This window comes from Coregonus clupeaformis, unplaced genomic scaffold, assembly GCF_020615455.1.
Source record: "Coregonus clupeaformis isolate EN_2021a unplaced genomic scaffold, ASM2061545v1 scaf1433, whole genome shotgun sequence".
NCBI classification, from domain to species: Eukaryota; Metazoa; Chordata; class Actinopteri; order Salmoniformes; family Salmonidae; genus Coregonus; species Coregonus clupeaformis.
This window is the reverse complement of record NW_025534887.1, coordinates 15,001-42,796: the sequence shown is the minus strand read 5'-3', so window position 1 is coordinate 42,796 and position 27,796 is coordinate 15,001. Positions and strand designations below refer to the sequence as shown.

The 27,796-nt window shown below is 46.6% G+C and overlaps 2 protein-coding genes and 3 non-coding genes across 5 annotated transcripts in view; all 5 read right to left on the bottom strand.

Annotated features, from left to right (window-relative positions):
- lrp3 (low density lipoprotein receptor-related protein 3) overlaps positions 1-10,411 on the bottom strand; it is a 79,220-nt gene extending 68,809 nt beyond the window's left edge. Inside the window, exon 1 of the mRNA XM_045218197.1 lies at positions 9,696-10,411. Within this exon, the coding sequence (XP_045074132.1) occupies positions 9,696-9,771 (76 nt within the window). The 5' untranslated portion in view covers positions 9,772-10,411. The remainder of the gene's footprint in view (positions 1-9,695) is intronic.
- Positions 10,412-12,314: 1,903 nt separating this feature from the next.
- Positions 12,315-12,388, bottom strand: trnat-agu. The gene has a single exon. It is a non-coding gene; the product is annotated as a tRNA-Thr (tRNA).
- A 270-nt stretch (positions 12,389-12,658) lies between these two features.
- trnat-agu lies at positions 12,659-12,732 on the bottom strand. Its single transcript has one exon. It is a non-coding gene; the product is annotated as a tRNA-Thr (tRNA).
- A 382-nt stretch (positions 12,733-13,114) lies between these two features.
- On the bottom strand, positions 13,115-13,188 carry trnat-agu. Its single transcript has one exon. It is a non-coding gene; the product is annotated as a tRNA-Thr (tRNA).
- An 11,390-nt stretch (positions 13,189-24,578) lies between these two features.
- LOC121556209 (WD repeat-containing protein 88) overlaps positions 24,579-27,796 on the bottom strand; it is a gene marked incomplete at its 5' end in the record, with an annotated part of 10,735 nt that continues 7,517 nt past the window's right edge. Inside the window, 5 exons of the mRNA XM_045218196.1 lie at positions 24,579-24,836; positions 24,977-25,075; positions 26,721-26,789; positions 26,908-26,990; positions 27,338-27,522. Coding sequence (XP_045074131.1) covers positions 24,702-24,836; positions 24,977-25,075; positions 26,721-26,789; positions 26,908-26,990; positions 27,338-27,522 — 571 coding nt within the window. The remainder of the gene's footprint in view (positions 24,837-24,976; positions 25,076-26,720; positions 26,790-26,907; positions 26,991-27,337; positions 27,523-27,796) is intronic.

Genomic DNA, 27,796 nt, shown 5'->3' with positions numbered 1-27,796 from the left:
CTGCTAGAGACTCAGTCATAAATATAGACTGTACACCCTGCTAGAGACTCAGTCATAAATATAGACTGTACACCCTGCTAGAGACTCAGTCATAAATATAGACTGTACACCCTGCTAGAGACTCAGTCATAAATATAGACTGTACACCCTGCTAGAGACTCAGTCATAAATATAGACTGTACTCCCTGCCAGAGACTCAGTCATAAATATAGACTGTCCACCCTGCTAGAGACTCAGTCATAAATATAGACTGTACACCCTGCTAGAGACTCAGTCATAAATATAGACTGTACACCCTGCTAGAGACTCAGTCATAAATATAGACTGTACACCCTGCTAGAGACTCAGTCATAAATATAGACTGTACACCCTGCTAGAGACTCAGTCATAAATATAGACTGTACACCCTGCTAGAGACTGAGTCATAAATATAGACTGTAGACCCTGCTAGAGACTCAGTCATAAATATAGACTGTACACCCTGCTAGAGACTCTGTCATAAATATAGACTGTACACCCTGCTAGAGACTCAGTCATAAATATAGACTGTACACCCTGCTAGAGACTCAGTCATAAATATAGACTGTACACCCTGCTAGAGACTCAGTCATAAATATAGACTGTACACCCTGCTAGAGACTCAGTCATAAATATAGACTGGACACCCTGCTAGAGACTCAGTCATAAATATAGACTGGACACCCTGCTAGAGACTCAGTCATAAATATAGACTGGACACCCTGCTAGAGACTCAGTCATAAATATAGACTGTACACCCTGCTAGAGACTCAGTCATAAATATAGACTGGACACCCTGCTAGAGACTCAGTCATAAATATAGACTGTACACCCTGCCAGAGACTCAGTCATAAATATAGACTGTACACCCTGCTAGAGACTCAGTCATAAATATAGACTGTACACCCTGCTAGAGACTCAGTCATAAATATAGACTGTACACCCTGCTAGAGACTCAGTCATAAATATAGACTGTACACCCTGCTAGAGACTCAGTCATAAATATAGACTGTACACCCTGCTAGAGACTCAGTCATAAATATAGACTGTACACCCTGCTAGAGACTCAGTCATAAATATAGACTGTACACCCTGCTAGAGACTCAGTCATAAATATAGACTGTACACCCTGCCAGAGACTCAGTCATAAATATAGACTGTACACCCTGCTAGAGACTCAGTCATAAATATAGACTGTACACCCTGCTAGAGACTCAGTCATAAATATAGACTGTACACCCTGCTAGAGACTCAGTCATAAATATAGACTGTACACCCTGCTAGAGACTCAGTCATAAATATAGACTGTACACCCTGCTAGAGACTCAGTCATAAATATAGACTGTACACCCTGCTAGAGACTCAGTCATAAATATAGACTGTACTCCCTGCCAGAGACTGAGTCATAAATATAGACTGTACACCCTGCTAGAGACTCAGTCATAAATATAGACTGTACACCCTGCTAGAGACTCAGTCATAAATATAGACTGTACACCCTGCTAGAGACTCAGTCATAAATATAGACTGTACACCCTGCTAGAGACTCAGTCATAAATATAGACTGTACACCCTGCTAGAGACTCAGTCATAAATATAGACTGTACACCCTGCTAGAGACTCAGTCATAAATATAGACTGTACACATCTCACACATATATTATTTAGTATATGTCAAGACAAGATTAAACCAAGAATAGTGTGATGGGTGACAATATCAGCCTGTCACTAGTGAATTATATATGATCCCTTGGGAATGATGTCCAGCATAAGAAACAAAGCCTTTTTTTAGCTACTTTTTCTAATCATAGTCCTCGCGTAGCCGAGCCCATAGGCCTATATGTTTTAATAAGGTTTGTATCACAACTAAAGTGGCCAAATAACTTCTTAAAATGAAGCACATTAATCTGCTTTACAAGGGGTGTAGAGCCTAACTGGCATATATAATCTGGGCCCTCAGAGTTTCCTGAGTTTCCTTGTTCCTCACAAGTGTAGCCGATGTATGTGCTCTCTGCAAACAACGTGTCCACTCCGACAACGACAAACGGTAAAATACTGGAATCATAAAGATAATAATATATTGAATGCATTAACATAAATTACCATAACCAAACAAACATTGTAATCTGATAAATTATGGTAATTAAGGGTCAACTGGTGGTACTGATGTGTCCCCTCCACAATGGAGTAGTCCACTCAGACAGGCGTGGATTAGACAGGTATCTGGTGTGTCCCCTCCACAATGGAGTAGTCCACTCAGACAGGCGTGGATTAGACAGGTGTCTGGTGTGTCCCCTCCACAATGGAGTAGTCCACTCAGACAGGCGTGGATCTCGTGTGCAAGAAAAAAGTATATATACACTATATATACAAAAGTATGTGGACACCCCTTCAAATAAGTGGATTCGTCTACTTCAGCCACACCCGTTGCTGACAGGTGTATAAAATCGAGCACCCAGCCATGCAATCTCCATAGACAAACATTGGCAGTAGAATGGCCTTACTGAAGAGCTCAGTGACTTTCAACATGGCACCGTCCTAGGATGCCACCTTTCCAACAAGTCAGTTCGTCATATTTCTGCCCTGCTAGAGCTGCCCCGGTCAACTGTAAGTGCTGTTATTGTGAAGTGGAAACGTCTAGGAGCAACAACGGCTCAGCCGTGAAGTGGTAGGCCACACAAGCTCACAGAACGTAGAGTAGCGTGTAAAATCGTCTGTCCTCGGTTGCAACACTCACTACCAAGTTCCAAACTGCCTCTGGAAGCAACGTCAGCACAATAACTGTTCGTCGGGAGCTTCATGAAATGGGTTTCCATGGCTGAGCAGCCGCACACAAGCCTAAGATCACCATGTGCAATGCCAAGCGTCGGCTGGAGTGGTGTAGAGCTCGCCGCCATTGGACTCTGCAGCAATGGAAACACGTTCTCTGGAGTGATGAATCACGCTTCACCATCTGGGAGTCCGATGGATGAATCTGGGTTTGGTGGATGCCAGGAGAACGCTACCTGCCCCAATGCATAGTGCCAACTGTAAAGTTTGGTGGAGGAATAATGGTCTGGGGCTGTTTTTCATGGTTCGGGCTAGGCCCCTTAGTTCCAGTGAAGGGAAATCTTAACGCAAAAGTATACATTTACATTCTTCACGATTCTGTGTTTCCAACTTTGTGGCAACAGTTTAGGGAAGGCCCTTTCCTGTTTCAGCATAACAATACCCACATGCACAAAGCGAAGTCCATACAGAAATGGTTTGTCGAGATTGGTGTGGAAGAACTTGACTGGCCTGCACAAAGCCATGACCTCAATTGGAATGCCGACTGCGAGCCAGGCCTAATCGCCCAACATCAGTGCCCGACCTCACTAATGCTCTTGTGGCTGAATGGAAGCAAGTCCCCGCAGCAATGTTCCAATATCTAGTGGAAAGCCTTCCCAGAAGAGTGGAGGCTGTTATAGCAGCAAAGGGGGGGGACCAACTCCATATTAATGCTGACTGACGGGTCCTTTTCCAACAGTACCAGGTAATAACATGGCTATATACAGGAAGTACCAGGTAATAACATGGCTATATACAGGGAGTACCAGGTAATAACATGGCTATAAACAGGAAGTACCAGGTAATAACATGGCTATATACAGGAAGTACCAGGTAATAACATGGCTATATACAGGAAGTACCAGGTAATAACATGGCTATATACAGGGAGTACCAGGTAATAACATGGCTATATACAGGAAGTACCAGGTAATAACATGGCTATATACAGGAAGTACCAGGTAATAACATGGCTATATACCGGGAGTACCAGGTAATAACATGGCTATATACAGGAAGTACCAGGTAATAACATGGCTATAAACAGGAAGTACCAGGTAATAACATGGCTATATACAGGAAGTACTAGTACTGAGTCGATGTGCAGGGGTACGAGGTAATAACATGGCTATATACAGGGAGTAAAAGTACCAAGTCGATGTGAAGGGGTGTGCAGGGGTAAAAGGTAATAACATGGCTATATACAATATATATAATTACATGGCTATATTTACTGATCCCAAAGGCCAGATATGAGGTATCCTAGGTTACTGATCCCAAAGGCCAGATATGAGGTATCCTAGGTTACTGATCCCAAAGGCCAGATATGAGGTATCCTAGGTTACTGATCCCAAAGGCCAGATATGAGGTATCCTAGGTTACTGATCCCAAAGGCCAGATATGAGGTATCCTAGGTTACTGATCCCAAAAGCCAGATATGAGGTATCCTAGGTTACTGATCCCAAAGGCCAGATATGAGGTATCCTAGGTTACTGATCCCAAAGGCCAGATATGAGGTATCCTAGGTTACTGATCCCAAAAGCCAGATATGAGGTATCCTAGGTTACTGATCCCAAAGGCCAGATATGAGGTATCCTAGGTTACTGATCCCAAAGGCCAGATATGAGGTATCCTAGGTTACTGATCCCAAAAGCCAGATATGACGTATCCTAGGTTACTGATCCCAAAGGCCAGATATGTCGTATCCTAGGTTACTGATCCCAAAAGCCAGATATGAGGTATCCTAGGTTACTGATCCCAAAAGCCAGATATGAGGTATCCTAGGTTACTGATCCCAAAGGCCAGATATGACGTATCCTAGGTTACTGATCCCAAAAGCCAGATATGAGGTATCCTAGGTTACTGATCCCAAAGGCCAGATATGAGGTATCCTAGGTTACAGATCCCAAAGGCCAGATATGACGTATCCTAGGTTACTGATCCCAAAGGCCAGATATGAGGTATCCTAGGTTACTGATCCCAAAGGCCAGATATGACGTATCCTAGGTTACTGATCCCAAAGGCCAGATATTAGGTATCCTAGGTTACTGATCCCAAAGGCCAGATATGACGTATCCTAGGTTACTGATCCCAAAGGCCAGATATGATGTATCCTAGGTTACTGATCCCAAAGGCCAGATATGAGGTATCCTAGGTTACTGATCCCAAAGGCCAGATATGAGGTATCCTAGGTTACTGATCCCAAAGGCCAGATATGATGTATCCTAGGTTACTGATCCCAAAGGCCAGATATGAGGTATCCTAGGTTACTGATCCCAAAGGCCAGATATGACGTATCCTAGGTTACTGATCCCAAAGGCCAGATATGAGGTATCCTAGGTTACTGATCCCAAAGGCCAGATATGATGTATCCTAGGTTACTGATCCCAAATGCCAGATATGAGGTATCCTAGGTTACTAATCTAAACGCTATGTCTTAAACAACACATAATTCCCTTTTGACCAAATAGTGCACTATATAGGGAATAGGGTGACATTTGGGATGCAGCCTAAATATATGCCAACAGGGACCACAAAGAGGACAGTGATAGTCAGTCATCATTTACAAGGTGATTTATACCCCGTTGAACAACTCACCTGAAAAGCAGATGGCTACAGTACTTATAATGAAAACACCAGGTTCTAACTTTTAACAAAACAGTTGTTATCATTCTGTCTCTGCTTCCGTTACCGTCTATAATGTGCAGATAAAGGAGACTTCCCTTCGTGGAGATAAGAGGTTGCTTCCTAATAAAGTAAGAACTATCCTCTCTACATCTGGGGGGGGGGGGGACAGGTAAAGAGAGGGAACCAACTAACCTCTCTACATCTGGGGGGGGTTCAGGGTACCTCTTTTGTGAGACAGGTAAAGAGAGGGAACCAACTAACCTCTCTACATCTGTTCCTGTACGAAGGAGGAGGGGAAAGGGGAGAGGGAGTTCAGGATACCTCTTTTGTGAGACAGGTAAAGAGAGGGAACCAACTAACCTCTCTACATCTGTTCCTGTACGAAGGAGGAGGGGAACGGGGGGGGGGGGGTTCAGGATACCTCTTTTGTGAGACAGGTAAAGAGAGGGAACCAACTAACCTCTCTACATCTGTTCCTGTACGAAGGAGGAGGGGAACGGGGGGGGTTCAGGATACCTCTTTTGTGAGACAGGTAAAGAGAGGGAACCAACTAACCTCTCTACATCTGTTCCTGTACGAAGGAGGAGGGGAAAGGGGAGAGGGAGTTCAGGATACCTCTTTTGTGAGACAGGTAAAGAGAGGGAACCAACTAACCTCTCTACATCTGTTCCTGTACGAAGGAGGAGGGGAACGGGGAGGGGGGGTTCAGGATACCTCTTTTGTGAGACAGGTAAAGAGAGGGAACCAACTAACCTCTCTACATCTGTTCCTGTACGAAGGAGGAGGGGAACGGGGAGGGGGGTTCAGGATACCTCTTTTTGTGAGACAGGTAAAGAGAGGGAACCAACTAACCTCTCTACATCTGTTCCTGTACGAAGGAGGAGGGGAACGGGGAGAGGGGGGGGGGTTCAGGATACCTCTTTTGTGAGACAGGTAAAGAGAGGGAACCAACTAACCTCTCTACATCTGTTCCTGTACGAAGGAGGAGGGGAACGGGGAGAGGGGGGGTTCAGGATACCTCTTTTGTGAGACAGGTAAAGAGAGGGAACCAACTAACCTCTCTACATCTGTTCCTGTACGAAGGAGGAGGGGAACGGGGAGGGGGGGTTCAGGGTACCTCTTTTGTGAGACAGGTAAAGAGAGGGAACCAACTAACCTCTCTACATCTGTTCCTGTACGAAGGAGGAGGGGAACGGGGAGGGGGGGTTCAGGATACCTCTTTTGTGAGACAGGTAAAGAGAGGGAACCAACTAACCTCTCTACATCTGTTCCTGTACGAAGGAGGAGGGGAACGGGGAGGGGGGTTCAGGATACCTCTTTTGTGAGACAGGTAAAGAGAGGGGAACCAACTAACCTCTCTACATCTGTTCCTGTACGAAGGAGGAGGGGAACGGGGAGAGGGGGGTTCAGGATACCTCTTTTGTGAGACAGGTAAAGAGAGGGAACCAACTAACCTCTCTACATCTGTTCCTGTACGAAGGAGGAGGGAACGGGGGAGAGGGGGGTTCAGGATACCTCTTTTGTGAGACAGGTAAAGAGAGGGAACCAACTAACCTCTCTACATCTGTTCCTGTACGAAGGAGGAGGGGAACGGGGGAGAGGGGGAGTTCAGGATACCTCTTTTGTGAGACAGGTAAAGAGAGGGAACCAACTAACCTCTCTACATCTGTTCCTGTACGAAGGAGGAGGGGAACGGGGAGAGGGGGGTTCAGGATACCTCTTTTGTGAGACAGGTAAAGAGAGGGAACCAACTAACCTCTCTACATCTGTTCCTGTACGAAGGAGGAGGGGAACGGGGAGGGGGGGTTCAGGGTACCTCTTTTGTGTGACAGGTAAAGAGAGGGAACCAACTAACCTCTCTACATCTGTTCCTGTACGAAGGAGGAGGGGAACGGGGGAGGGGGGTTCAGGATACCTCTTTTGTGAGACAGGTAAAGAGAGGGAACCAACTAACCTCTCTACATCTGTTCCTGTACGAAGGAGGAGGGGAACGGGGAGGGGGGTTCAGGGTACCTCTTTTGTGAGACAGGTAAAGAGAGGGAACCAACTAACCTCTCTACATCTGTTCCTGTACGAAGGAGGAGGAACGGGGAGGGGGGTTCAGGATACCTCTTTTGTGAGACAGGTAAAGAGAGGGAACCAACTAACCTCTCTACATCTGTTCCTGTACGAAGGAGGAGGGGAACGGGGAGGGGGGTTCAGGATACCTCTTTTGTGAGACAGGTAAAGAGAGGGAACCAACTAACCTCTCTACATCTGTTCCTGTACGAAGGAGGAGGGGAACGGGGAGGGGGGTTCAGGATACCTCTTTTGTGAGACAGGTAAAGAGAGGGAACCAACTAACCTCTCTACATCTGTTCCTGTACGAAGGAGGAGGGGAACGGGGAGGGGGGGTTCAGGATACCTCTTTTGTGAGACAGGTAAAGAGAGGGAACCAACTAACCTCTCTACATCTGTTCCTGTACGAAGGAGGAGGGGAACGGGGAGGGGGGGTTCAGGATACCTCTTTTTGTGAGACAGGTAAAGAGAGGGAACCAACTAACCTCTCTACATCTGTTCCTGTACGAAGGAGGAGGGGAACGGGGAGAGGGGGGGTTCAGGATACCTCTTTTGTGAGACAGGTAAAGAGAGGGAACCAACTAACCTCTCTACATCTGTTCCTGTACGAAGGAGGAGGGGAACGGGGAGAGGGGGGGTTCAGGATACCTCTTTTGTGAGACAGGTAAAGAGAGGGAACCAACTAACCTCTCTACATCTGTTCCTGTACGAAGGAGGAGGGAACGGGGAGAGGGGGAGTTCAGGATACCTCTTTTGTGAGACAGGTAAAGAGAGGGAACCAACTAACCTCTCTACATCTGTTCCTGTACGAAGGAGGAGGGGAACGGGGAGAGGGGGGGGTTCAGGATACCTCTTTTGTGAGACAGGTAAAGAGAGGGAACCAACTAACCTCTCTACATCTGTTCCTGTACGAAGGAGGAGGGGAACGGGGAGAGGGGGGGTTCAGGGTACCTCTTTTGTGAGACAGGTAAAGAGAGGGAACCAACTAACCTCTCTACATCTGTTCCTGTACGAAGGAGGAGGGGAACGGGGAGAGGGGGGGTTCAGGGTACCTCTTTTGTGAGACAGGTAAAGAAAGGGAACTAACTACAGGTCTACATCCACACACAACTCTCTGTAGCTCCATTATGATACCTTCAGCTCACACCTCCACCTGTGGAAGACAGGGGCCCCATGGGACTGGAGAGGAGGAGAGGGGGGGTGGGGGGGCAGCCTTCATGAGGTAGCAGAGGAAGGGGGACGACTGCTCAGACACAGAGAGACTGCTTGTCAATAGACCATTGCCCAGTGGGTAATCATTAGACTAATACAAACATATACAGAGGCTTCATCTTTCAATGCGAATTGTCTTTGGGTTCTGCTTGTGTATCCGCTGACCTTAAGATACATCACAATGACATTACCTGTAGACATATTAAATAGCGTTGTTGTTTTACCTGGTAATCATTTGACTTATACTAACATTACAGAGGCTCCATCTTCATAATGCCAACTGTCTGTGGGCTGGCGTGTAGCCAGACTATCCTCTGCTCTGTTGCCATCTGCACTAGAGCAATACATTAAGGGATTGATGCTGTGCCGCCTGGGCACGAGCAATGATGTAATGCAGATGGCCAGCGGATACCCTGTATCGATGCTGAGTGTTGGTGTGCGTGTGTGTGTGTGTGTGTGTGTGTGTGTGTGTGTGTGTGTGTGTGTGTGTGTGTGTGTGTGTGTTTGTACATAACACCATCAGACAACTGACAGGGGACCCATGTTTACAAACTAAGACTATCATTTATCAGTGAATGTCCGTCATGGTACATGTTGCAGATGGGTCACAAAGACAAGACATGCCACAGCAGAGAGATGATACAATCTCTAGAGAGAGCATCGACCACACGACATTCCAATACTATAAACACCCACATTAGACCTGCTTCTGGTTCTGCCTAGAGAAGTATCCTAACCGTCACATAACTCAGATGATCTTTATTCGTCTATGTTTATATAGATCGGCCAATGAAATGAAGAACCGAGAGTCTGCGACCACAAATGCAGCGGCAGCAGCACAACACCTGATTTAAAATGGTGTGTTTCTTTGTAAATATGACAAAGTTTTAGATCAATACAGAATGTTATCCACAGAGGGGGGAACACTACGGTATCAGAAACCATTACAATGTCTGAATAAGACTACTCACCGACACAGACCAAAGCGAACCGTATTAATAACCATATGACCAGGAGAAGCCCCGGCGCTCCGTTCCGATCCATCATTCCAGCAGCCCAGGTCGTTCTTTTGTCATCTTGGGGGTAATTTCCGTAACATCTGTCGCGATAGCCTCCGAATATTTTCCGTGACCTTTGCAGATGTCATGAACCCCCAAGTCCCCACTCTGTAGATAAAAATAACTAGGACGTGGGTAAATTATGTTTGTAGCGCAATAATAAGCTTAATAAGCTACTCAGAGGCAGCCCACTGGGACAATGTGATACAGCGAAAGGAGGAGATGTGATCGTACATCGTCGGTCTCTGCTTGAATGGCTCGTTTGGTTTCCGCTTTGATTTATATCCTCAAGGAAGGGAAAAGTCTCTGCGTTTGTGAGACAGACGACAAAGGCACTTCGGTAATGCAGTTACGACTGTCCCGTCCGTAACAGCTTTTCTAGTTGCTTTATTTCGGTTTTGGACTGTTCAGTGTATATAGCTGTATTATACGCCGTGCACTGCCGAGTATTTTCATCTCGCTTTATGCACTATCCTGTGCATGCAAGTGGAAAATGGTGCAGTGAACATTTACCGTGTAGTAACGCGTTGTCTGTCATATTAAATTCAACCCAAATCTTAGTTTTTGCATTCGCTGCAGTTTGGTATGCCGAGCAGATCCTTCTTTTAATGTAATCATTTCCCCCATCCCGTGCAGGGAGGTCTTCATTGAATACGTCATTATAATGTTTTCGTCAAATCCTGCCTCCGAATGGCCGGATGGTGGTATTACATATTCGCGCCAGTGATTCTATTAAAATCAAATCAAATCAATTTGTATTTGTCACATGCGCCGAATACATGTGTAGACTTTACCGTGAAATGCTTACTTACAAGCCCTTAACCAAGAATGCAGTTTTAAGAAAATTAGAGTTAAGAAAATATTTACTAAATAAAGTTTTTTTTAAAGTAACACAATAAAATAACAATAACGAGGCTATATACAGGGGGTACCGGTACCGATTCAATGTGCGGGGGGTACAGGTTAGTTGAGGTAATTGAGGTAATATGTACATGTAGGTAGGGGTAAAGTGAATGCAAATAGTCCGGGTGGCCATTTGATTAATTATTCAGCAGTCTTATGGTGTGCCCTGTCTTGGTGTGTTTGGACCATGATAGTTTGTTGGTGATGTGGACACCAAGGAACTTGAAGCTCTCGACCCGCTCCACTACAGCCCCGTCGATGAGAATGGGGGCGTGTTCGGCTCTCCTTTTCCTGTAGTCCACGATCATCTCCTTTGCCTTGCTCTCCCTTGTTGAGGGAGAGGTTGTTGTCCTGGCACCACACGGCCAGGTCTCTGACCTCCTCCCATAGGCTGTCTCATCATTGTTGGTGATCAGGCCTACCACCGTTGTGTCGTCAGCAAACTTAATGATGGTGTTGGAGTCGTGCTTGGCCACGCAGTCGTGGGTGAACAGGGTATACAGGAGGGGACTAAGCACGCACCCCTGAGGGGCCCCCGTGTTGAGGATCAGTGTGGCAGATGTGTTGTTGCCTACCCTTACCACCTGGGGGCGGCCCGTCAGGAATTCCAGGATCCAGTTGCAGAGGGAGGTGTTTAGTCCCAGGGTCCTTAGCTTAGTGATGAGCTTTGTCGGCACTATGGTGTTGAACGCTGAGCTGTAATCAATGAACAGCATTCTCACATAGGTGTTCCTTTTGTCCAAGTGGGAAAGGGCAGTGTGGAGTGTAATTGAGATTGTGTCATCTGTGGATCTGTTGGGACGGTGTGCGATTTGGAGTGGGTCTAGGGTATCCGGGATGTTGATGTGAGCCATGACCAGCCTTTCAAAGCTCTTCATGGCTACCGACGTGAGTGCTACGGGGCAGTAGACGTTTAGGCAGGTTACCTTGGCGTTCTTGGGCACAGGGACTATGGTGGTCTGCTTGAAACATGTAGGTATTACAGACTCGGTCAGGGAGAGGTTGAAAATGTCAGTGAAGACACCTGCCAGTTGGTCCACGGATGCTCGGAGTACACGTCCTGGTAATCAGTCTGGCCCCGCGGCCATGTGAATGTTGACCTGTTTAAAGGTCTTGCTCACATCGGCTACAGAGAGCGTGATCACACAGTCGTCTGGAACAGCTGGTGCTCTCATGTGTGCTTCAGTGGAGGACGAGGGAGAGCTCTGTACGAGTCTCTGTGTGTGGAGTAAAGGTGGTCTAGAGTTTTTTTTCCTCTGGTTGCACATGTGACAAGCTGGTAGAAATTAGGCAAAACGGATTTTAAATTTGCCTGTATTAAAGTCCCGTGCCACTAGGAGCGCCGCTTCTGGATGTGCATTTTATTGTCTGTTTATGGCCTTATACAGGTGATTGAGTGCGGTTTTAGTGCCAGCATCGGTTTGTGGTGGTAAATAGACAGCTACGAACAATACGCCCTGTTGAACTGAAATTCGGTTTAATTAGTTACTAAAATGCTGGACCATGTAATTTTATGCAACATATCATTACGAGCGGTCTGCGGGAAGGCAGGGAGGTATCCTCGTCTTCACGGTTGCCAAAGCTTGGAGATCCTTGAGAAGAGGTGGTAATTTAACAACAAAACAAAAAAGGCACTGCTGAGATTCGAACTCAGGATCTCCTGTTTACTAGACAGGCGCTTTAACCAACTAAGCCACAGCGCCGCCGAATCCTGGAGGAAATAATAGGGTAAATGTCTTTACTGTTGGCAAAATGTGGAGTTCCTTGAGGGTAGGCGCCACACTCTCCAAAGGTCGTTTTTTCCCCTTAATCATATCACAATCACCTTTTACCAGTTTAATGTTGACACAAATATAATCCTTTTTGTATTAAAGTACCAAAATACCAAGACATTTCCAAATTGATAGGTAGATGCAAAAATGTAATTTAAACCTGTGGTGCCTGGCCTTTTAAAAGAGTCTAACTTTCACAAAAGGCTCCGCTGAGATTCGAACTCAGGATCTCCTGTTTACTAGACAGGCGCTTTAACCAACTAAGCCACGGCGCCGGTGATTCCGAATACTGAAGGAAATAATGGGGTAAATGTCTTTACTGTTGGCAAAATGTGGAGTTCTTTGAGGGTAGACGCCACACTCTCCAAATGTCGTTTTTTTTCCCTTAATCATATCACAATCACCTTTTACCAGTTGAATGTTGACACAAATATAATCATTTTTGTATTAAAGTACCAAAATACCAACACATTTCCAAATTGATAGGTAGATGCAAAAATGTAATTTAAGCCTGTGTTGCCTGGCCTTTTAAAAAGAGTCTAACTTTCAGCGGAAAGTACCAAAATACCAACACATTTCAAAGTTGATAGGTGGATGCAAAAATGTAATTTAAGCCTGTGTTGCCTGGCCTTTTATAAAGAGTCTAACTTTCACAAAAGGCTCCGCTGAGATTCGAACTCAGGATCTCCTGTTTACTAGACAGGCGCTTTAACCAACTAAGCCACGGCGCCGGTGATTCTGTCAGGGAAAAAAGGTCTTATGTTTCAACCATTTATGTCTCAACCCTTGATAAAAAGCAATCCCAAACCTCGATTAAAAAAGCGAATCATGCATTTCAATCGGGTAATTTACATTTCCGACGGTGTTGCGTCTTTAGTTAATTACTCAGGCGAGCTTCATTGCAGAACATAAATTAAGCAGTAATGACGTTTACGTTTCAAAACATTTACTAGCCCGCACAGTGTGTTCGGTCATAACATAGTCACCCCAGACTCCACCTGTGTGTCAAATCAAATCAAAATGTATTTGTCACATGCTTCGTAAACAACAGGTGACTAACAGTGAAACGCTTCCTTACGGCCTTCCCAACAATGAAGAGAAATAATAGAAAAATCATAAGACGAGGAATAAATCCACAATGATCTGGGGTGTCGTGCTGCCCAGATCCCTCACTCTTTTCAATTTCACTCGACAATACACGGAGCTGGTAAAACCATTTCTGGGGGGATTCATTCTGATCAATTCTAAATAAATTATATTTAATTACCACCGAAAATCTAAAATATTATACAATCTGCGAACGTTACCAAGGTTACGTTTTAGTAAATGCTATTCAGCTACCCTAAGTTGGTTTGCTATCTAGCCTGCTCCTGTATGTAACCAGTTTACAGGACGGTCACCTCATACCATTCGGTAACCTAACAGTAGCATTCACTTTCAATGGGGGGAGCTGTCATAGTGTCACCTGATTTTCGTTTGACTAGCTAGCTTGGTAGCTATATTATTATGCCAGCTAAGTTAGCTAATGCTTTGATATCCAGGGGAGGAACTTTGTTATAAACATGTCTTGTGTCGTAGTAAATATTAAAATGTTATAGCTTGGTCTGACTAAAATCTTGTGCATGACCCATTTTAATGTTAGGAGCTTGTTTTCAATCAATGCTGTTCCTATGCAAGAACAATGGACAGAGCCAATATCTTCTCAAGGACAACACCCACGCCACAGGCCACAATCTGGTTGCTCCCCACGAGACTTTCCTTTGAAAACATACACACATTCACACACACATCTCCATGCATACGCACACTCATCCTCATGCCTCACGAGTTACGCACACACACAAACTGCACTTTTTTTCTACTGGTCGGGTGCCTAGGGCAGAGGACTCTGCCGTGCACAAAATGGGGCTTCTACTCTGGACAGAGCAGACCCGCCTCCTACGCCTCCGGAACCAATCAAGGGACTAGAAGAAGGACCCCTTCCTTTGTGTTGCATTGTATAAAGTAATGCTGAAAACTCTGTTTTTGATCCCTTTTCAACTGTCTCCATAAGAGGCAACTGAATGGGTCCATGCATGTAGCTTGAGCAGTACCAGCTATCTCTGTGTTTAATAAACTGCCTTTTGCTTAAGCATATTCCTCTCCGTCTAGCGTCGTTGGTTTGTACTTCCTCTCCTTATGGTTTCACCAACACTTGCCATAGCCCCACGGGGGGCCAGTATGAAAATGTATGCACTAACTGTAAGTCGCTCTGGATAAGAGCGTCTGCTAAATGACTAAATTATAAATGTACAGTGGGGAAAAAAGCAGTGATGTTTTGGGGCTGTCGCTGGGCAACACAGACGTTCAACTCCCTCCAAAGATTTTCTATGGGGTTGAGATCTGGAGACTGGCTAGGCCACTCCAGGACCTTGAAATGCTTCTTACGAAGCCACTCCTTCGTTGCCCGGGCGGTGTGTTTGGGATCATTGTCATGCTGAAAGACCCAGCCACGTTTAATCTTCAATCCCCTTGCTGATGGAAGGAGGTTTTCACTCAAAATCTCACGATACATGGCCCCATTCATTCTTTCCTTTACACGGATCAGTCGTCCTGGTCCCTTTGCAGAAAAACAGCCCCAAAGCATGATGTTTCCACCCCCATGCTTCACAGTAGGTATGGTGTTCTTTGGATGCAACTCAGCATTCTTTGTCCTCCAAACACGACGAGTTGAGTTTTTACCAAAAAGTTCTATTTTGGTTTCATCTGACCATATGACATTCTCCCAATCCTCTTCTGGATCATCCAAATGCACTCTAGCAAACTTCAGACGGGCCTGGACATGTACTGGCTTAAGCAGGGGGACACGTCTGGCACTGCAGGATTTGAGTCCCTGGCGGCGTAGTGTGTTACTGATGGTAGGCTTTTTACTTTGGTCCCAGCTCTCTGCAGGTCATTCACTAGGTCCCCCCGTGTGGTTCTGGGATTTTTGCTCACCGTTCTTGTGATCATTTTGACCCCACGGGGTGAGATCTTGCGTGGAGCCCCAGATCGAGGGAGATTATTAGTGGTCTTGTATGTCTTCCATTTCCTAATAATTGCTCCCACAGTTGATTTCTTCAAACCAAGCTGCTTACCTATTGCAGATTCAGTCTTCCCAGCCTGGTGCAGGTCTACAATTTTGTTTCTGGTGTCCTTTGACAGCTCTTTGGTCTTGGCCATAGTGGAGTTTGGAGTGTGACTGTTTGAGGTTGTGGACAGGTGACTTTTATACTGATAACAAGTTCAAACAGGTGCCATTAATACAGGTAACGAGTGGAGGACAGAGGAGCCTCTTAAAGAAGAAGTTACAGGTCTATGAGAGCCAGAAATCTTGCTTGTTTGTAGGTGACCAAATACTTATTTTCCACCATAATTTGCAAATAATCAATGTGATATTCTGGATTTTTTTTTCTCATTTTGTCTGTCATAGTTGACGTGTACCTATGATGAAAATTACAGGCCTCTCTCATCGTTTTAAGTGGGAGAACTTGCACAATTGGTGGCTGACTAAATACTTTTTTCCCCCACTGTAATAGCTAACGTTACCTATATATGTATTCGTTTATTCATTAAAATCAGTCAGTCCATGATATAGCCTAGCTGATATAGGCTAAGTTGACTAATTTGTCATGATGCTTGATTAGCCTACTGACAAATGTCCCAATAACACCATGCATTCTGACCATATTAGCCTAGTTTACATGAAGTTTGCTATGTATAGCTAATTGTTTGTTCTTGTGGTAGTGTGATACATTCGTCCTGTTGGTTTCAGATGACTAAAAATACCCAAAAAGGGAGTGGATGTCCCGCTTTGGGGACATTTGCCACCGCAGGGGTTTGGCCTGCCGATGCGGGCAACAGGCCAGCTCCAAGGCAGAAGAGGTGGTATGAATTCGTTCTGAAGGTATGTATTATGACGAGATAATGGCCATGCATAGGTATTATGACGAGATAATGGCCATGCATAGGTATTATGACGAGATAATGGCCATGCATAGGCCTATGATATTCATGTGGAAAACATACTGCATTACTAGAAATACCCGTCATTAAATGTAGGCCTTTACTACTGAACAGCAACTTTTATTAGACTGTAAGGACATCACATTGTCATGTCATATTGTTACAAAGAGCGATTACACAGTGTCAAAGTCCCAAGCTGGGATCTTGTCAACCAATCACAACAGGTTAAGGAAAGTTCCAGAGAGAGACAGTTCATCATCCCTTGGCTCCTGGTTTCAGGTGTGGGGGGGATGGGTAGTGGGGTGAGCTGCTTGAGAGCGCTGTGAGATGGTGGAGTCACCAGCAGGGGGCTTCCTAACGCAGGCTTCATTATGGATTGTTACAGGTAGAGAATTGTCCAATGCATGTACGTGGACAACTCTGCTCGGGGGTCTTCAGAGATGTGTCTGTGGGTTTCACCCCCAGGAGGTAAAATTAATCAAGTTTACAGACTAAAACAACATGTATTCTCTTTTCAGATTGAGTGAAATGAGATACCATACTCTAGTGTTCTCTCTGTATTTCCGCCCTATATTTGAAGCAGGTCTCTACCAGTGGACCTGCTGGGCCAGCTTCTATATTTGAAGCAGGTCTCTACCAGTGGACCTGCTGGGCCAGCTTCTATATCTGAAGCAGGTCTCTACCAGTGGACCTGCTGGGCCAGCTTCTATATCTGAAGCAGGTCTCTACCAGTGGACCTGCTGGGCCAGCTTCTATATCTGAAGCAGGTCTCTACCAGTGGACCTGCTGGGCCAGCTTCTATATCTGAAGCAGGTCTCTACCAGTGGACCTGCTGGGCCAGCTTCTATATCTGAAGCAGGTCTCTACCAGTGGACCTGCTGGGCCAGTTTATACAGCTCTGCCAGCTCCTGGGTCTGTGGCTGCTGTTCAGACTCCTCCATTGAGGACTGCATTGAACTTGTTGTCAATGGTAAATATTGCATTTTTTGACACATTATTTTTCCTCAACTACTATGGCTCTGCTGCCTTGACAGAACACTGATTCAGATCATCCTTTTGACAGGTGACTTGGTTTCCTCTTCTGTTCATTGTGACTATTAGGTTTTTCTCTCTTTTGCAGTTCAATAAGCAAAGGTTTTGGGGTCTCATGTATCTGCAGCGAGGCCAAAGGTTTTTGGGTCTCATGTATCTGCAGCGAGGCCAAAGGTTTTGGGGTCTCATGTGTCTGCAGCGAGGCCAAAGGTTTTGGGGTCTCATGTGTCTGTAGCGAGACCAAAGGTTTTGGGGTCTCATGTGTCTGCAGCGAGACCAAAGGTTTTGGGGTCTCATGTGTCTGCAGCGAGACCAAAGGTTTTGGGGTCTCATGTGTCTGCAGCGAGACCAAACCTTAACTTGGCCAGGAAGCCTGCTCAGGTAAATATAATACAGGCTAACCTGTCAGCTTGATTTGTATTGATCTGGTTTTATAACAGTATAACTTTCAATACTCTTAACGCAACTATATATTTTTTACAGACACAAGATGTCCGTAGCCTGGCCAAGTTGTCTACAGCCTCTGTGAGTGCCTCAACTCTTTGTCTGGCCTCTGTGAGTGCCTCAACTCTTTGTCTGGCCTCTGTGAGTGCCTCAACTCTTTGTCTGGCCTCTGTGAGTACCCCCACCCCTACACGGCGTCTGCAGCTGTATAATTTTTTGAGGATCTGAGGACCCATGCCAAATCTTTTCAGTCTCCTGAGGGGGAATAGGCTTTGTCGTGTCCTCTTCACGACTGTCTTGGTGTGTTTGGACCATGATAGTTCGTTGGTGATGTGGACACCAAGGAACTTGAAGCTTTCAACCTGTTCCACTACAGCCCCGTCGATGAGAATGGGGGCGTGCTCAGTCCTCTTTTTTTTCCTGTAGTCCACAATCATCTCCTTTGTCTTGGTCACGTTGAGGGAGAGGTTGTTATCCTGGCACCACACGGCCAGGTCTCTGACCTCCTCCCTATAGGCTGTCTCATCGTTGTCAGTGATCAGGCCTACCACTGTTGTGTCGGCGGCAAACTTAATGATGGTGTTGGAGTCGTGCCTGGCCATGCAGTCATGGGTGAACAGGGAGTACAGGAGGGGACTGAGCACGCACCCCTGAGGGGCCCCCGTGTTGAGGATCAGTGTGGCAGATGTGTTGTTACCTACCCTTACCACCTGGGGGCGGCCCGTCAGGAAGTCCAGGATCCAGTTGCAGAGGGAGGTGTTTAGTCCCAGGATCCTTAGCTTAGTGATGAGCTTTGAGGGCACTATGGTGTTGAATGCTGAGCTGTAGTCAATGAACAGCATTCTCACGTAGGTGTTCCTTTTGTCCAGGTGGGAAAGGGCAGTGTGGAGTGCAATAGATTGCATCATCTGTGGATCTGTTGGGGCGGTATGCAAATTGGAGTGGGTCTAGGGTTTCTGGGATAATGGTGTTGATATGAGCCATGACCAGCCTTTCAAAGCACTTCATGGCTACAGACGTCAGTGCTACGGGTCGGTAGTCATTTAGGCAGGTTATCTTAGAGTCCTTGGGCACAGGGACTATGGTGGTCTGCTTGAAACATGTTGGTATTACAGACTCAGTCAGGGACATGTTGAAAAGGGGAGGGCCAGGTAAAACTATATTTTCCTCAGGGGGAGGGCCAGGTAAAACTATATTTTCCTCAGGGGGAGGGCCAGGTAAAACTATATTTTCCTCAGGGGGAGGGCCAGGTAAAACTATATTTTCCTCAGGGGAGGGCCAGGTAAAACTATATTTTCCTCAGGGAGAGGGCCAGGTAAAACTATATTTTCCTCAGGGGGAGGGCCAGGTAAAACTATATTTTCCTCAGGGGGAGGGCCAGGTAAAACTATATTTTCCTCAGGGGGAGGGCCATCCATTTTCATTTGAGGTCAGATTTCCACCAGATATCCCTCAATATAAATAACGTTCACTCCCTAAAACCTTTTTTAATTCTATTCGCTATGCATTTTGACAGGATTTTAGCATCACAACATTGGTCTTGCTGAGTAAAATGTTCATAGGGGTAGGTAAAACATGCTAATAATGGATATTTATATATGTATATCATTAGGATGTATGTATTTTTAGATATAGGCCTATTGTAAATGTGTATTATTGTAGCGTCACCATCTTTATTGCAAAAGTAAATACAAAAACACACAACTTTAAGCTCCGTATTCATTTAACAGAGGTAATGAACTGTCCATTGATCAGCACAGCAATTCATAAAACAGGACCATGTTTGAAACACAAGTGATTCTGATCTTCTGTCCATATTACACAGGTCAGCTAGTGGTTACAGACATCAGGAATGCAGCCAGGCTGTATAGACCTCTCTCTATATATGAGTGACTGTGTCCAACACACCAACTCCTGTTGTTATGTTGGGTACCTACTGACCCCCCCACAAAAAAAGTTATGAAATAAAATAAAATGTCAATGACATGTATTGCTACATCAAAGGTTTAAGGAAATACAGGCAGGACCACATTACTACAAGACAAAACAGCTCAATCAAGCCTGATGGTCTTGGAAGTATAAAAGCAGAGCTTGTTTTCATTTTAATTTAAAAAAGCATGAAATGGTAGCGGAATGGGATAATGTCTTACTGTGGTGTGGGAACAATCCAATACTTTACCTTGTATGCGGTATAAATCCCATTATTGGGGAAGCACCTCCTCCAAGAGTATGAATTAGACTGTTTGAGAAGGTTTGAATCCTAAGCAACCTGCCTACACATAGTTTGAAGTACAATAGACCAACATAGCTACTGTAGCAGGTCAAAGCTGTGTGCTGGAACACCTTGGTAGAGCATGGGTGCTGTGTGCTGGAACACCTTGGTAGAGCATGGGTGCTGTGTGCTGGAACACCTTGGTAGAGCATGGGTGCTGTGTGCTGTAAAACATTGGTAGAGCATGGGTGCTGTGTGCTGGAACACCTTGGTAGAGCATGGGTGCTGTGTGCTGGAACACCTTGGTAGAGCATGGGTGCTGTGTGCTGGAACACCTTGGTAGAGCATGGGTGCTGTGTGCTGGAACACCTTGGTAGAGCATGGGTGCTGTGTGCTGGAACACCTTGGTAGAGCATGGGTGCTGTGTGCTGGAACACCTTGGTAGAGCATGGGTGCTGTGTGCTGGAACACCTTGGTAGAGCATGGGTGCTGTGTGCTGGAACACCTTGGTAGAGCATGGGTGCTGTGTGCTGGAACACCTTGGTAGAGCATGGGTGCTGTGTGCTGGAACACCTTGGTAGAGCATGGGTGGAGGAGGCATTGAGGTGCTCATGTGAATTTCCTTTAGTTTCTTCTTAAATTGTCGTTTTTATTTTATTTAATTAAACAGTGTGGTCTGCAGCTTATCATGCATGAGGTATTCTAACTCAGGAGAACAGAACCGTGAGACTTCCTTAATGCCAGCTGCTGTTATCAAAGACACACACACACACCTCCCCGCTTAACCTTACCCGAAGCTGCCGTTCGGTCTTGACGATGCATAGAAAAACCAGCTAAATGTATATTACCCACGTCCTAGTTCAGCCACGACTTCGATAAACACAGGATATTACGGTTCTTCAGGTCCCGTTGATAGGATAGTCTGGAACAGAGCTCGTCCAGTTTGGTTTCTAGTGATGGTACGTTCACCAATAGAACGGAGGGCAGAGGTGGTTTATTTACTGGTGGACGTGGTCTCTCCAGGGAGCCCGCTCGTCTTCCTCTCTGGAGTCCCGGGGTTCAGGGCCTGGTCCGGGATGAGCCGTCCCGGGGTTCAGGGCCTGGTCCGGGATGAGCCGTCCCGGGGTTCAGGGCCTGGTCCGGGATGAGCACTACATCCACAGCTGCCAACTGGTTGAAGTAGAAATGTTCATCCAAATCGAGGTTAGTGATCGCGAAGTAGCAGAATTGTTCAGGAGCCTGTAAGACGGCAGCTATCCATTACAGCGCCATCATCATGCATCATCGTTTGTGGGTTCACTATAGCCTCCCTAGACTCCAGCTGTGTGGGTTCACTATAGCCTCCAGGTGTGTGGGTTCACTATAGCCTCCCTAGACTCCAGCTGTGTGTGGGTTCACTATAGCCTCCCTAGACTCCAGCTGTGTGTGGGTTCACTATAGCCTCCCTAGACTCCAGCTGTGTGTGGGTTCACTATAGCCTCCCTAGACTCCAGCTGTGTGTGGGTTCACTATAGCCTCCCTAGACTCCAGCTGTGTGTGGGTTCACTATAGCCTCCCTAGACTCCAGCTGTGTGTGGGTTCACTATAGCCTCCCTAGACTCCAGCTGTGTGGGTTCACTATAGCCTCCCTAGACTCCAGCTGTGTGGGTTCACTATAGCCTCCCTAGACTCCAGCTGTGTGTGGGTTCACTATAGCCTCCAGGTGTGTGGGTTCACTATAGCCTCCCTAGACTCCAGGTGTGTGGGTTCACTATAGCCTCCCTAGACTCCAGCTGTGTGTGGGTTCACTATAGCCTCCAGGTGTGTGGGTTCACTATAGCCTCCCTAAACTCCAGCTGTGTGGGTTCACTATAGCCTCCCTAGACTCCAGCTGTGTGTGGGTTCACTATAGCCTCCCTAGACTCCAGCTGTGTGGGTTCACTATAGCCTCCTTAGACTCCAGCTGTGTGGGTTCACTATAGCCTCCCTAGACTCCAGCTGTGTGGGTTCACTATAGCCTCCCTAGACTCCAGCTGTGTGGGTTCACTATAGCCTCCCTAGACTCCAGCTGTGTGGGTTCACTATAGCCTCCCTAGACTCCAGCTGTGTGTGGGTTCACTATAGCCTCCCTAGACTCCAGCTGTGTGGGTTCACTATAGCCTCCCTAGACTCCAGCTGTGTGGGTTCACTATAGCCTCCCTAGACTCCAGCTGTGTGTGGGTTCACTATAGCCTCCCTAGACTCCAGCTGTGTGGGTTCACTATAGCCTCCCTAGACTCCAGCTGTGTGTGGGTTCACTATAGCCTCCCTAGACTCCAGCTGTGTGGGTTCACTATAGCCTCCCTAGACTCCAGCTGTGTGGGTTCACTATAGCCTCCCTAGACTCCAGCTGTGTGGGTTCACTATAGCCTCCATAGACTCCAGCTGTGTGGGTTCACTATAGCCTCCAGCTGTGTGGGTTCACTATAGCCTCCCTAGACTCCAGCTGTGTGGGTTCACTATAGCCTCCCTAGACTCCAGCTGTGTGGGTTCACTATAGCCTCCCTAGACTCCAGCTGTGTGGGTTCACTATAGCCTCCCTAGACTCCAGCTGTGTGGGTTCACTATAGCCTCCATAGACTCCAGCTGTGTGGGTTCACTATAGCCTCCAGCTGTGTGGGTTCACTATAGCCTCCAGCTGTGTGGGTTCACTATAGCCTCCAGCTGTGTGGGTTCACTATAGCCTCCCTAGACTCCAGCTGTGTGTGGGTTCACTATAGCCTCCAGCTGTGTGGGTTCACTATAGCCTCCAGCTGTGTGGGTTCACTATAGCCTCCAGCTGTGTGGGTTCACTATAGCCTCCAGCTGTGTGGGTTCACTATAGCCTCCCTAGACTCCAGCTGTGTGGGTTCACTATAGCCTCCCTAGACTCCAGCTGTGTGGGTTCACTATAGCCTCCCTAGACTCCAGCTGTGTGGGTTCACTATAGCCTCCCTAGACTCCAGCTGTGTGTGGGTTCACTATAGCCTCCCTAGACTCCAGCTGTGTGGGTTCACTATAGCCTCCCTAGACTCCAGCTGTGTGGGTTTACTATAGCCTCCCTAGACTCCAGCTGTGTGTGGGTTCACTATAGCCTCCCTAGACTCCAGCTGTGTGGGTTCACTATAGCCTCCCTAGACTCCAGCTGTGTGTGGGTTCACTATAGCCTCCCTAGACTCCAGCTGTGTGGGTTCACTATAGCCTCCCTAGACTCCAGCTGTGTGTGGGTTCACTATAGCCTCCCTAGACTCCAGCTGTGTGGGTTCACTATAGCCTCCCTAGACTCCAGCTGTGTGTGGGTTCACTATAGACTCCAGCTGTGTGGGTTCACTATAGCCTCCCTAGACTCCAGCTGTGTGGGTTCACTATAGCCTCCCTAGACTCCAGCTGTGTGGGTTCACTATAGCCTCCCTAGACTCCAGCTGTGTGTGGGTTCACTATAGCCTCCTTAGACTCCAGCTGTGTGTGGGTTCACTATAGCCTCCCTAGACTCCAGCTGTGTGGGTTCACTATAGCCTCCCTAGACTCCAGCTGTGTGGGTTCACTATAGCCTCCCTAGACTCCAGCTGTGTGTGGGTTCACTATAGCCTCCCTAGACTCCAGCTGTGTGGGTTCACTATAGCCTCCCTAGACTCCAGCTGTGTGTGGGTTCACTATAGCCTCCCCTAGACTCCAGCTGTGTGGGTTCACTATAGCCTCCCCTAGACTCCAGCTGTGTGTGGGTTCACTATAGCCTCCCTAGACTCCAGCTGTGTGGGTTCACTATAGCCTCCCTAGACTCCAGCTGTGTGTGGGTTCACTATAGCCTCCCTAGACTCCAGCTGTGTGGGTTCAATATAGCCTCCCTAGACTCCAGCTGTGTGGGTTCACTATAGCCTCCCTAGACTCCAGCTGTGTGGGTTCACTATAGCCTCCCTAGACTCCAGCTGTGTGTGGGTTCACTATAGCCTCCCTAGACTCCAGCTGTGTGGGTTCACTATAGCCTCCCTAGACTCCAGCTGTGTGGGTTCACTATAGCCTCCCTAGACTCCAGCTGTGTGTGGGTTCACTATAGCCTCCCTAGACTCCAGCTGTGTGGGTTCACTATAGCCTCCCTAGACTCCAGCTGTGTGTGGGTTCACTATAGCCTCCCTAGACTCCAGCTGTGTGTGGGTTCACTATAACCTCCCTAGACTCCAGCTGTGTGGGTTCACTATAGCCTCCCTAGACTCCAGCTGTGTGGGTTCACTATAGCCTCCCTAGACTCCAGCTGTGTGGGTTCACTATAGCCTCCCTAGACTCCAGCTGTGTGGGTTCACTATAGCCTCCCTAGACTCCAGCTGTGTGTGGGTTCACTATAGACTCCAGCTGTGTGGGTTCACTATAGCCTCCCTAGCCTCCAGGTGTGTGGGTTCACTATAGCCTCCCTAGACTCCAGCTGTGTGTGTACCACGGAGAAAGACTCACAATAGATAGATACTTTAGTTATTTTCTGACAAAATGAATGAACAAGTATAGCTTTAACTCGATACAGTACACACTAAACACAGGACCTAGTTTTATACAGTAACGTACAAGGACTAGAAAATAATACATTCAATTCATAGACAACAGAGGAGGAGGCTGAAGATGGGATCTGGTTGCTGTCTTCAGCCGGCAGAACACACACTTTGTGACCAAGTCGGAGTTCTCCAGTCGACAAATGGAGAAAGCCTTTCCACACTCCTCACACTGAAAGACAAGACTGGATTAGGTTCACCAAAACAGTGTCACAAGAAATAATCTGCCTTTATTCCCAAAGTGTCTCAGAGTGGGAGCTCTGATCTAGGATCAGGTTTCACTCCACGTATAATGATGAACAACATGCCAACCTTGAGGATACGATAGCCCATTCCCTGAGCCTTCCTGGTCTCAATAACGCAAGGTATCTCTTCAGAGTGTTCTATATTCCACAACCTGACAGTGGTGTCCTTCAAAAAAGACACAGAGCAATATTTATGGTGATGCAAAATGGGGATGGTAAAAAAGGGACATATTGACATTTAACAGCACAGTGACTCGTTTTGTTTCCTCAGGAATCATTTGACAGCACAGTGACTCGTTTTGTTTCCTCAGGAATCATTTAACAGCAGTGACTCGTTTGTTTCCTCAGGAATCATTTAACAGCAGAGTGAATCGTTTGTTTCCTCAGGAATCATTTAACAGCAGTGACTCGTTTGTTTCCTCAGGAATCATTTAACAGCACAGTGACTCGTTTGTTTCCTCAGGAATCATTTAACAGCACAGTGACTTGTTTGTTTCCTCAGGAATCATTTAACAGCACAGTGACCCGTTTGTTTCCTCAGGAATCATTTAACAGCACAGTGACTCGTTAGTTTCCTCAGGAATCATTTAACAGCACAGTGACTCGTTAGTTTCCTCAGGAATCATTTAACAGCACAGTGACCCGTTTGTTTCCTCAGGAATCATTTAACAGCACAGTGACTCGTTTGTTTCCTCAGGAATCATTTAACAGCACAGTGACTCGTTTGTTTCCTCAGGAATCATTTAACAGCACAGTGACTTGTTTGTTTCCTCAGGAATCATTTAACAGCACGGTGACTCGTTTGTTTCCTCAGGAATCATTTAACAGCACAGTGACCCGTTTGTTTCCTCAGGAATCATTTAACAGCACAGTGACTCGTTAGTTTCCTCAGGAATCATTTAACAGCACAGTGACCGTTTGTTTCCTCAGGAATCCACACTTTCAGAAACCTTCTGCAATCTGAGGTGTACCTCTGTCAAATATTTACTGTGGCCTACAGGGACATGACATTGAGGTGTATATGTACTGTAGCCTACAGGGACATGACATTGAGGTGTATATGTACTGTAGCCTACAGGGACATGACATTGAGGTGTATATGTACTGTAGCCTACAGGGACATGACATTGAGGTGTATATGTACTGTAGCCTGCAGGGACATGACATTGAGGTGTATATGTACTGTAGCCTACAGGGACATGACATTGAGGTGTATATGTACTGTAGCCTACAGGGACATGACATTGAGGTGTGTATTTACTGTGGCCTACAGGGACATGACATTGAGGTGTATATGTACTGTAGCCTACAGGGACATGACATTGAGGTGTATATGTACTGTAGCCTACAGGGACATGACATTGAGGTGTATATGTACTGTAGCCTACAGGGACATGACATTGAGGTGTATATTTACTGTAGCCTGCAGGGACATGACATTGAGGTGTATATGTACTGTAGCCTACAGGGACATGACATTGAGGTGTATATGTACTGTAGCCTACAGGGACATGACATTGAGGTGTATATGTACTGTAGCCTACAGGGACATGACATTGAGGTGTATATGTACTGTAGCCTACAGGGACATGACATTGAGGTGTATATGTACTGTAGCCTACAGGGACATGACATTGAGGTGTATATGTACTGTAGCCTACAGGGACATGACATTGAGGTGTATATGTACTGTAGCCTACAGGGACATGACATTGAGGTGTATATGTACTGTGGCCTACAGGGACATGACATTGAGGTGTATATGTACTGTGGCCTACAGGGACATGACATTGAGGTGTGTGTGTGTGTACCTTGGAAGCGGAGGCCACCCATTTCTTGTCAGCACTGATTGCCACATCTGTCACCCAATCCACATGTCCCTAGGGTGAGCAAACACACACGAGGACACACACCAGTTTGAAACACACACACACAAGGACACATACACACCCGTTTTGCCTTAAAATGTGTCTAAAGTAGAATACAGCATAAAGCTACCTTCAACTCCAGGGTCTTGCAGAGAGCCTCCATGTCCCACACAGCCACTGTTCTATCATATGCACCCGATACAAGGACTGACGCTGGACAACAACAGAGAACTACATTCAGTCTGTCAGCAGAGCAGTAGTAGACAGAGGACTCTTCATGTTGACTACATGTTCATGTTGTGCTACGTCTATGTAAAGTCTGATGAGTGACAGTGCTCATCTGTAGCTCAGCTGGTAGAGCACGGCGCTTGTAACGCCAGGGTAGTGGGTTCGATCACCGGGACCACAACCATACACAAAAATGTATGCACGCATGACTGTAAGTCGCTTTGGATAAAAAGCGTCTGCTAAGTGGCATTAAGATTAAGAAGTTCCTTATTCCTCTTTTTTTGGGACAAATAAACGTCTGAAGAACAAGAAGACTGATACGTCTACCCTACCGTCCTCGGAGAAGGTGCAGGAGCTGACGGATCCGTCGTGTCCCTTGCTAAGGGTCAGGCCACCGTGGGAACGGAACGTTCCCGTCTGGACGTCCCACAGCTGCAGTGTCTTGTCCCATGACGCCGTGCACAAGTAGCGGCCGTTAGCAGTGAAACAGCAGTTAGAGATGACGTTGGTGTGGGTGCTGTGTAGGGGGACAGAATAGAACAATAATGTGTATTGTCATAATGCATATTGTAATATTGGGTTCCTCCACAAGCTCTAAAGGATTGGTATAACAGCCTCAACGTGACCTTGACAGGTATAACAGCCTCAACGTGACCTTGACTGGTATAACAGCCTCAACGTGACCTTGACTGGTATAACAGCCTCAACGTGACCTTGACTGGTATAACAGCCTCAACCTGACATTGACTGGTATAACAGCCTCAACGTGACCTTGACTGGTATAACAGCCT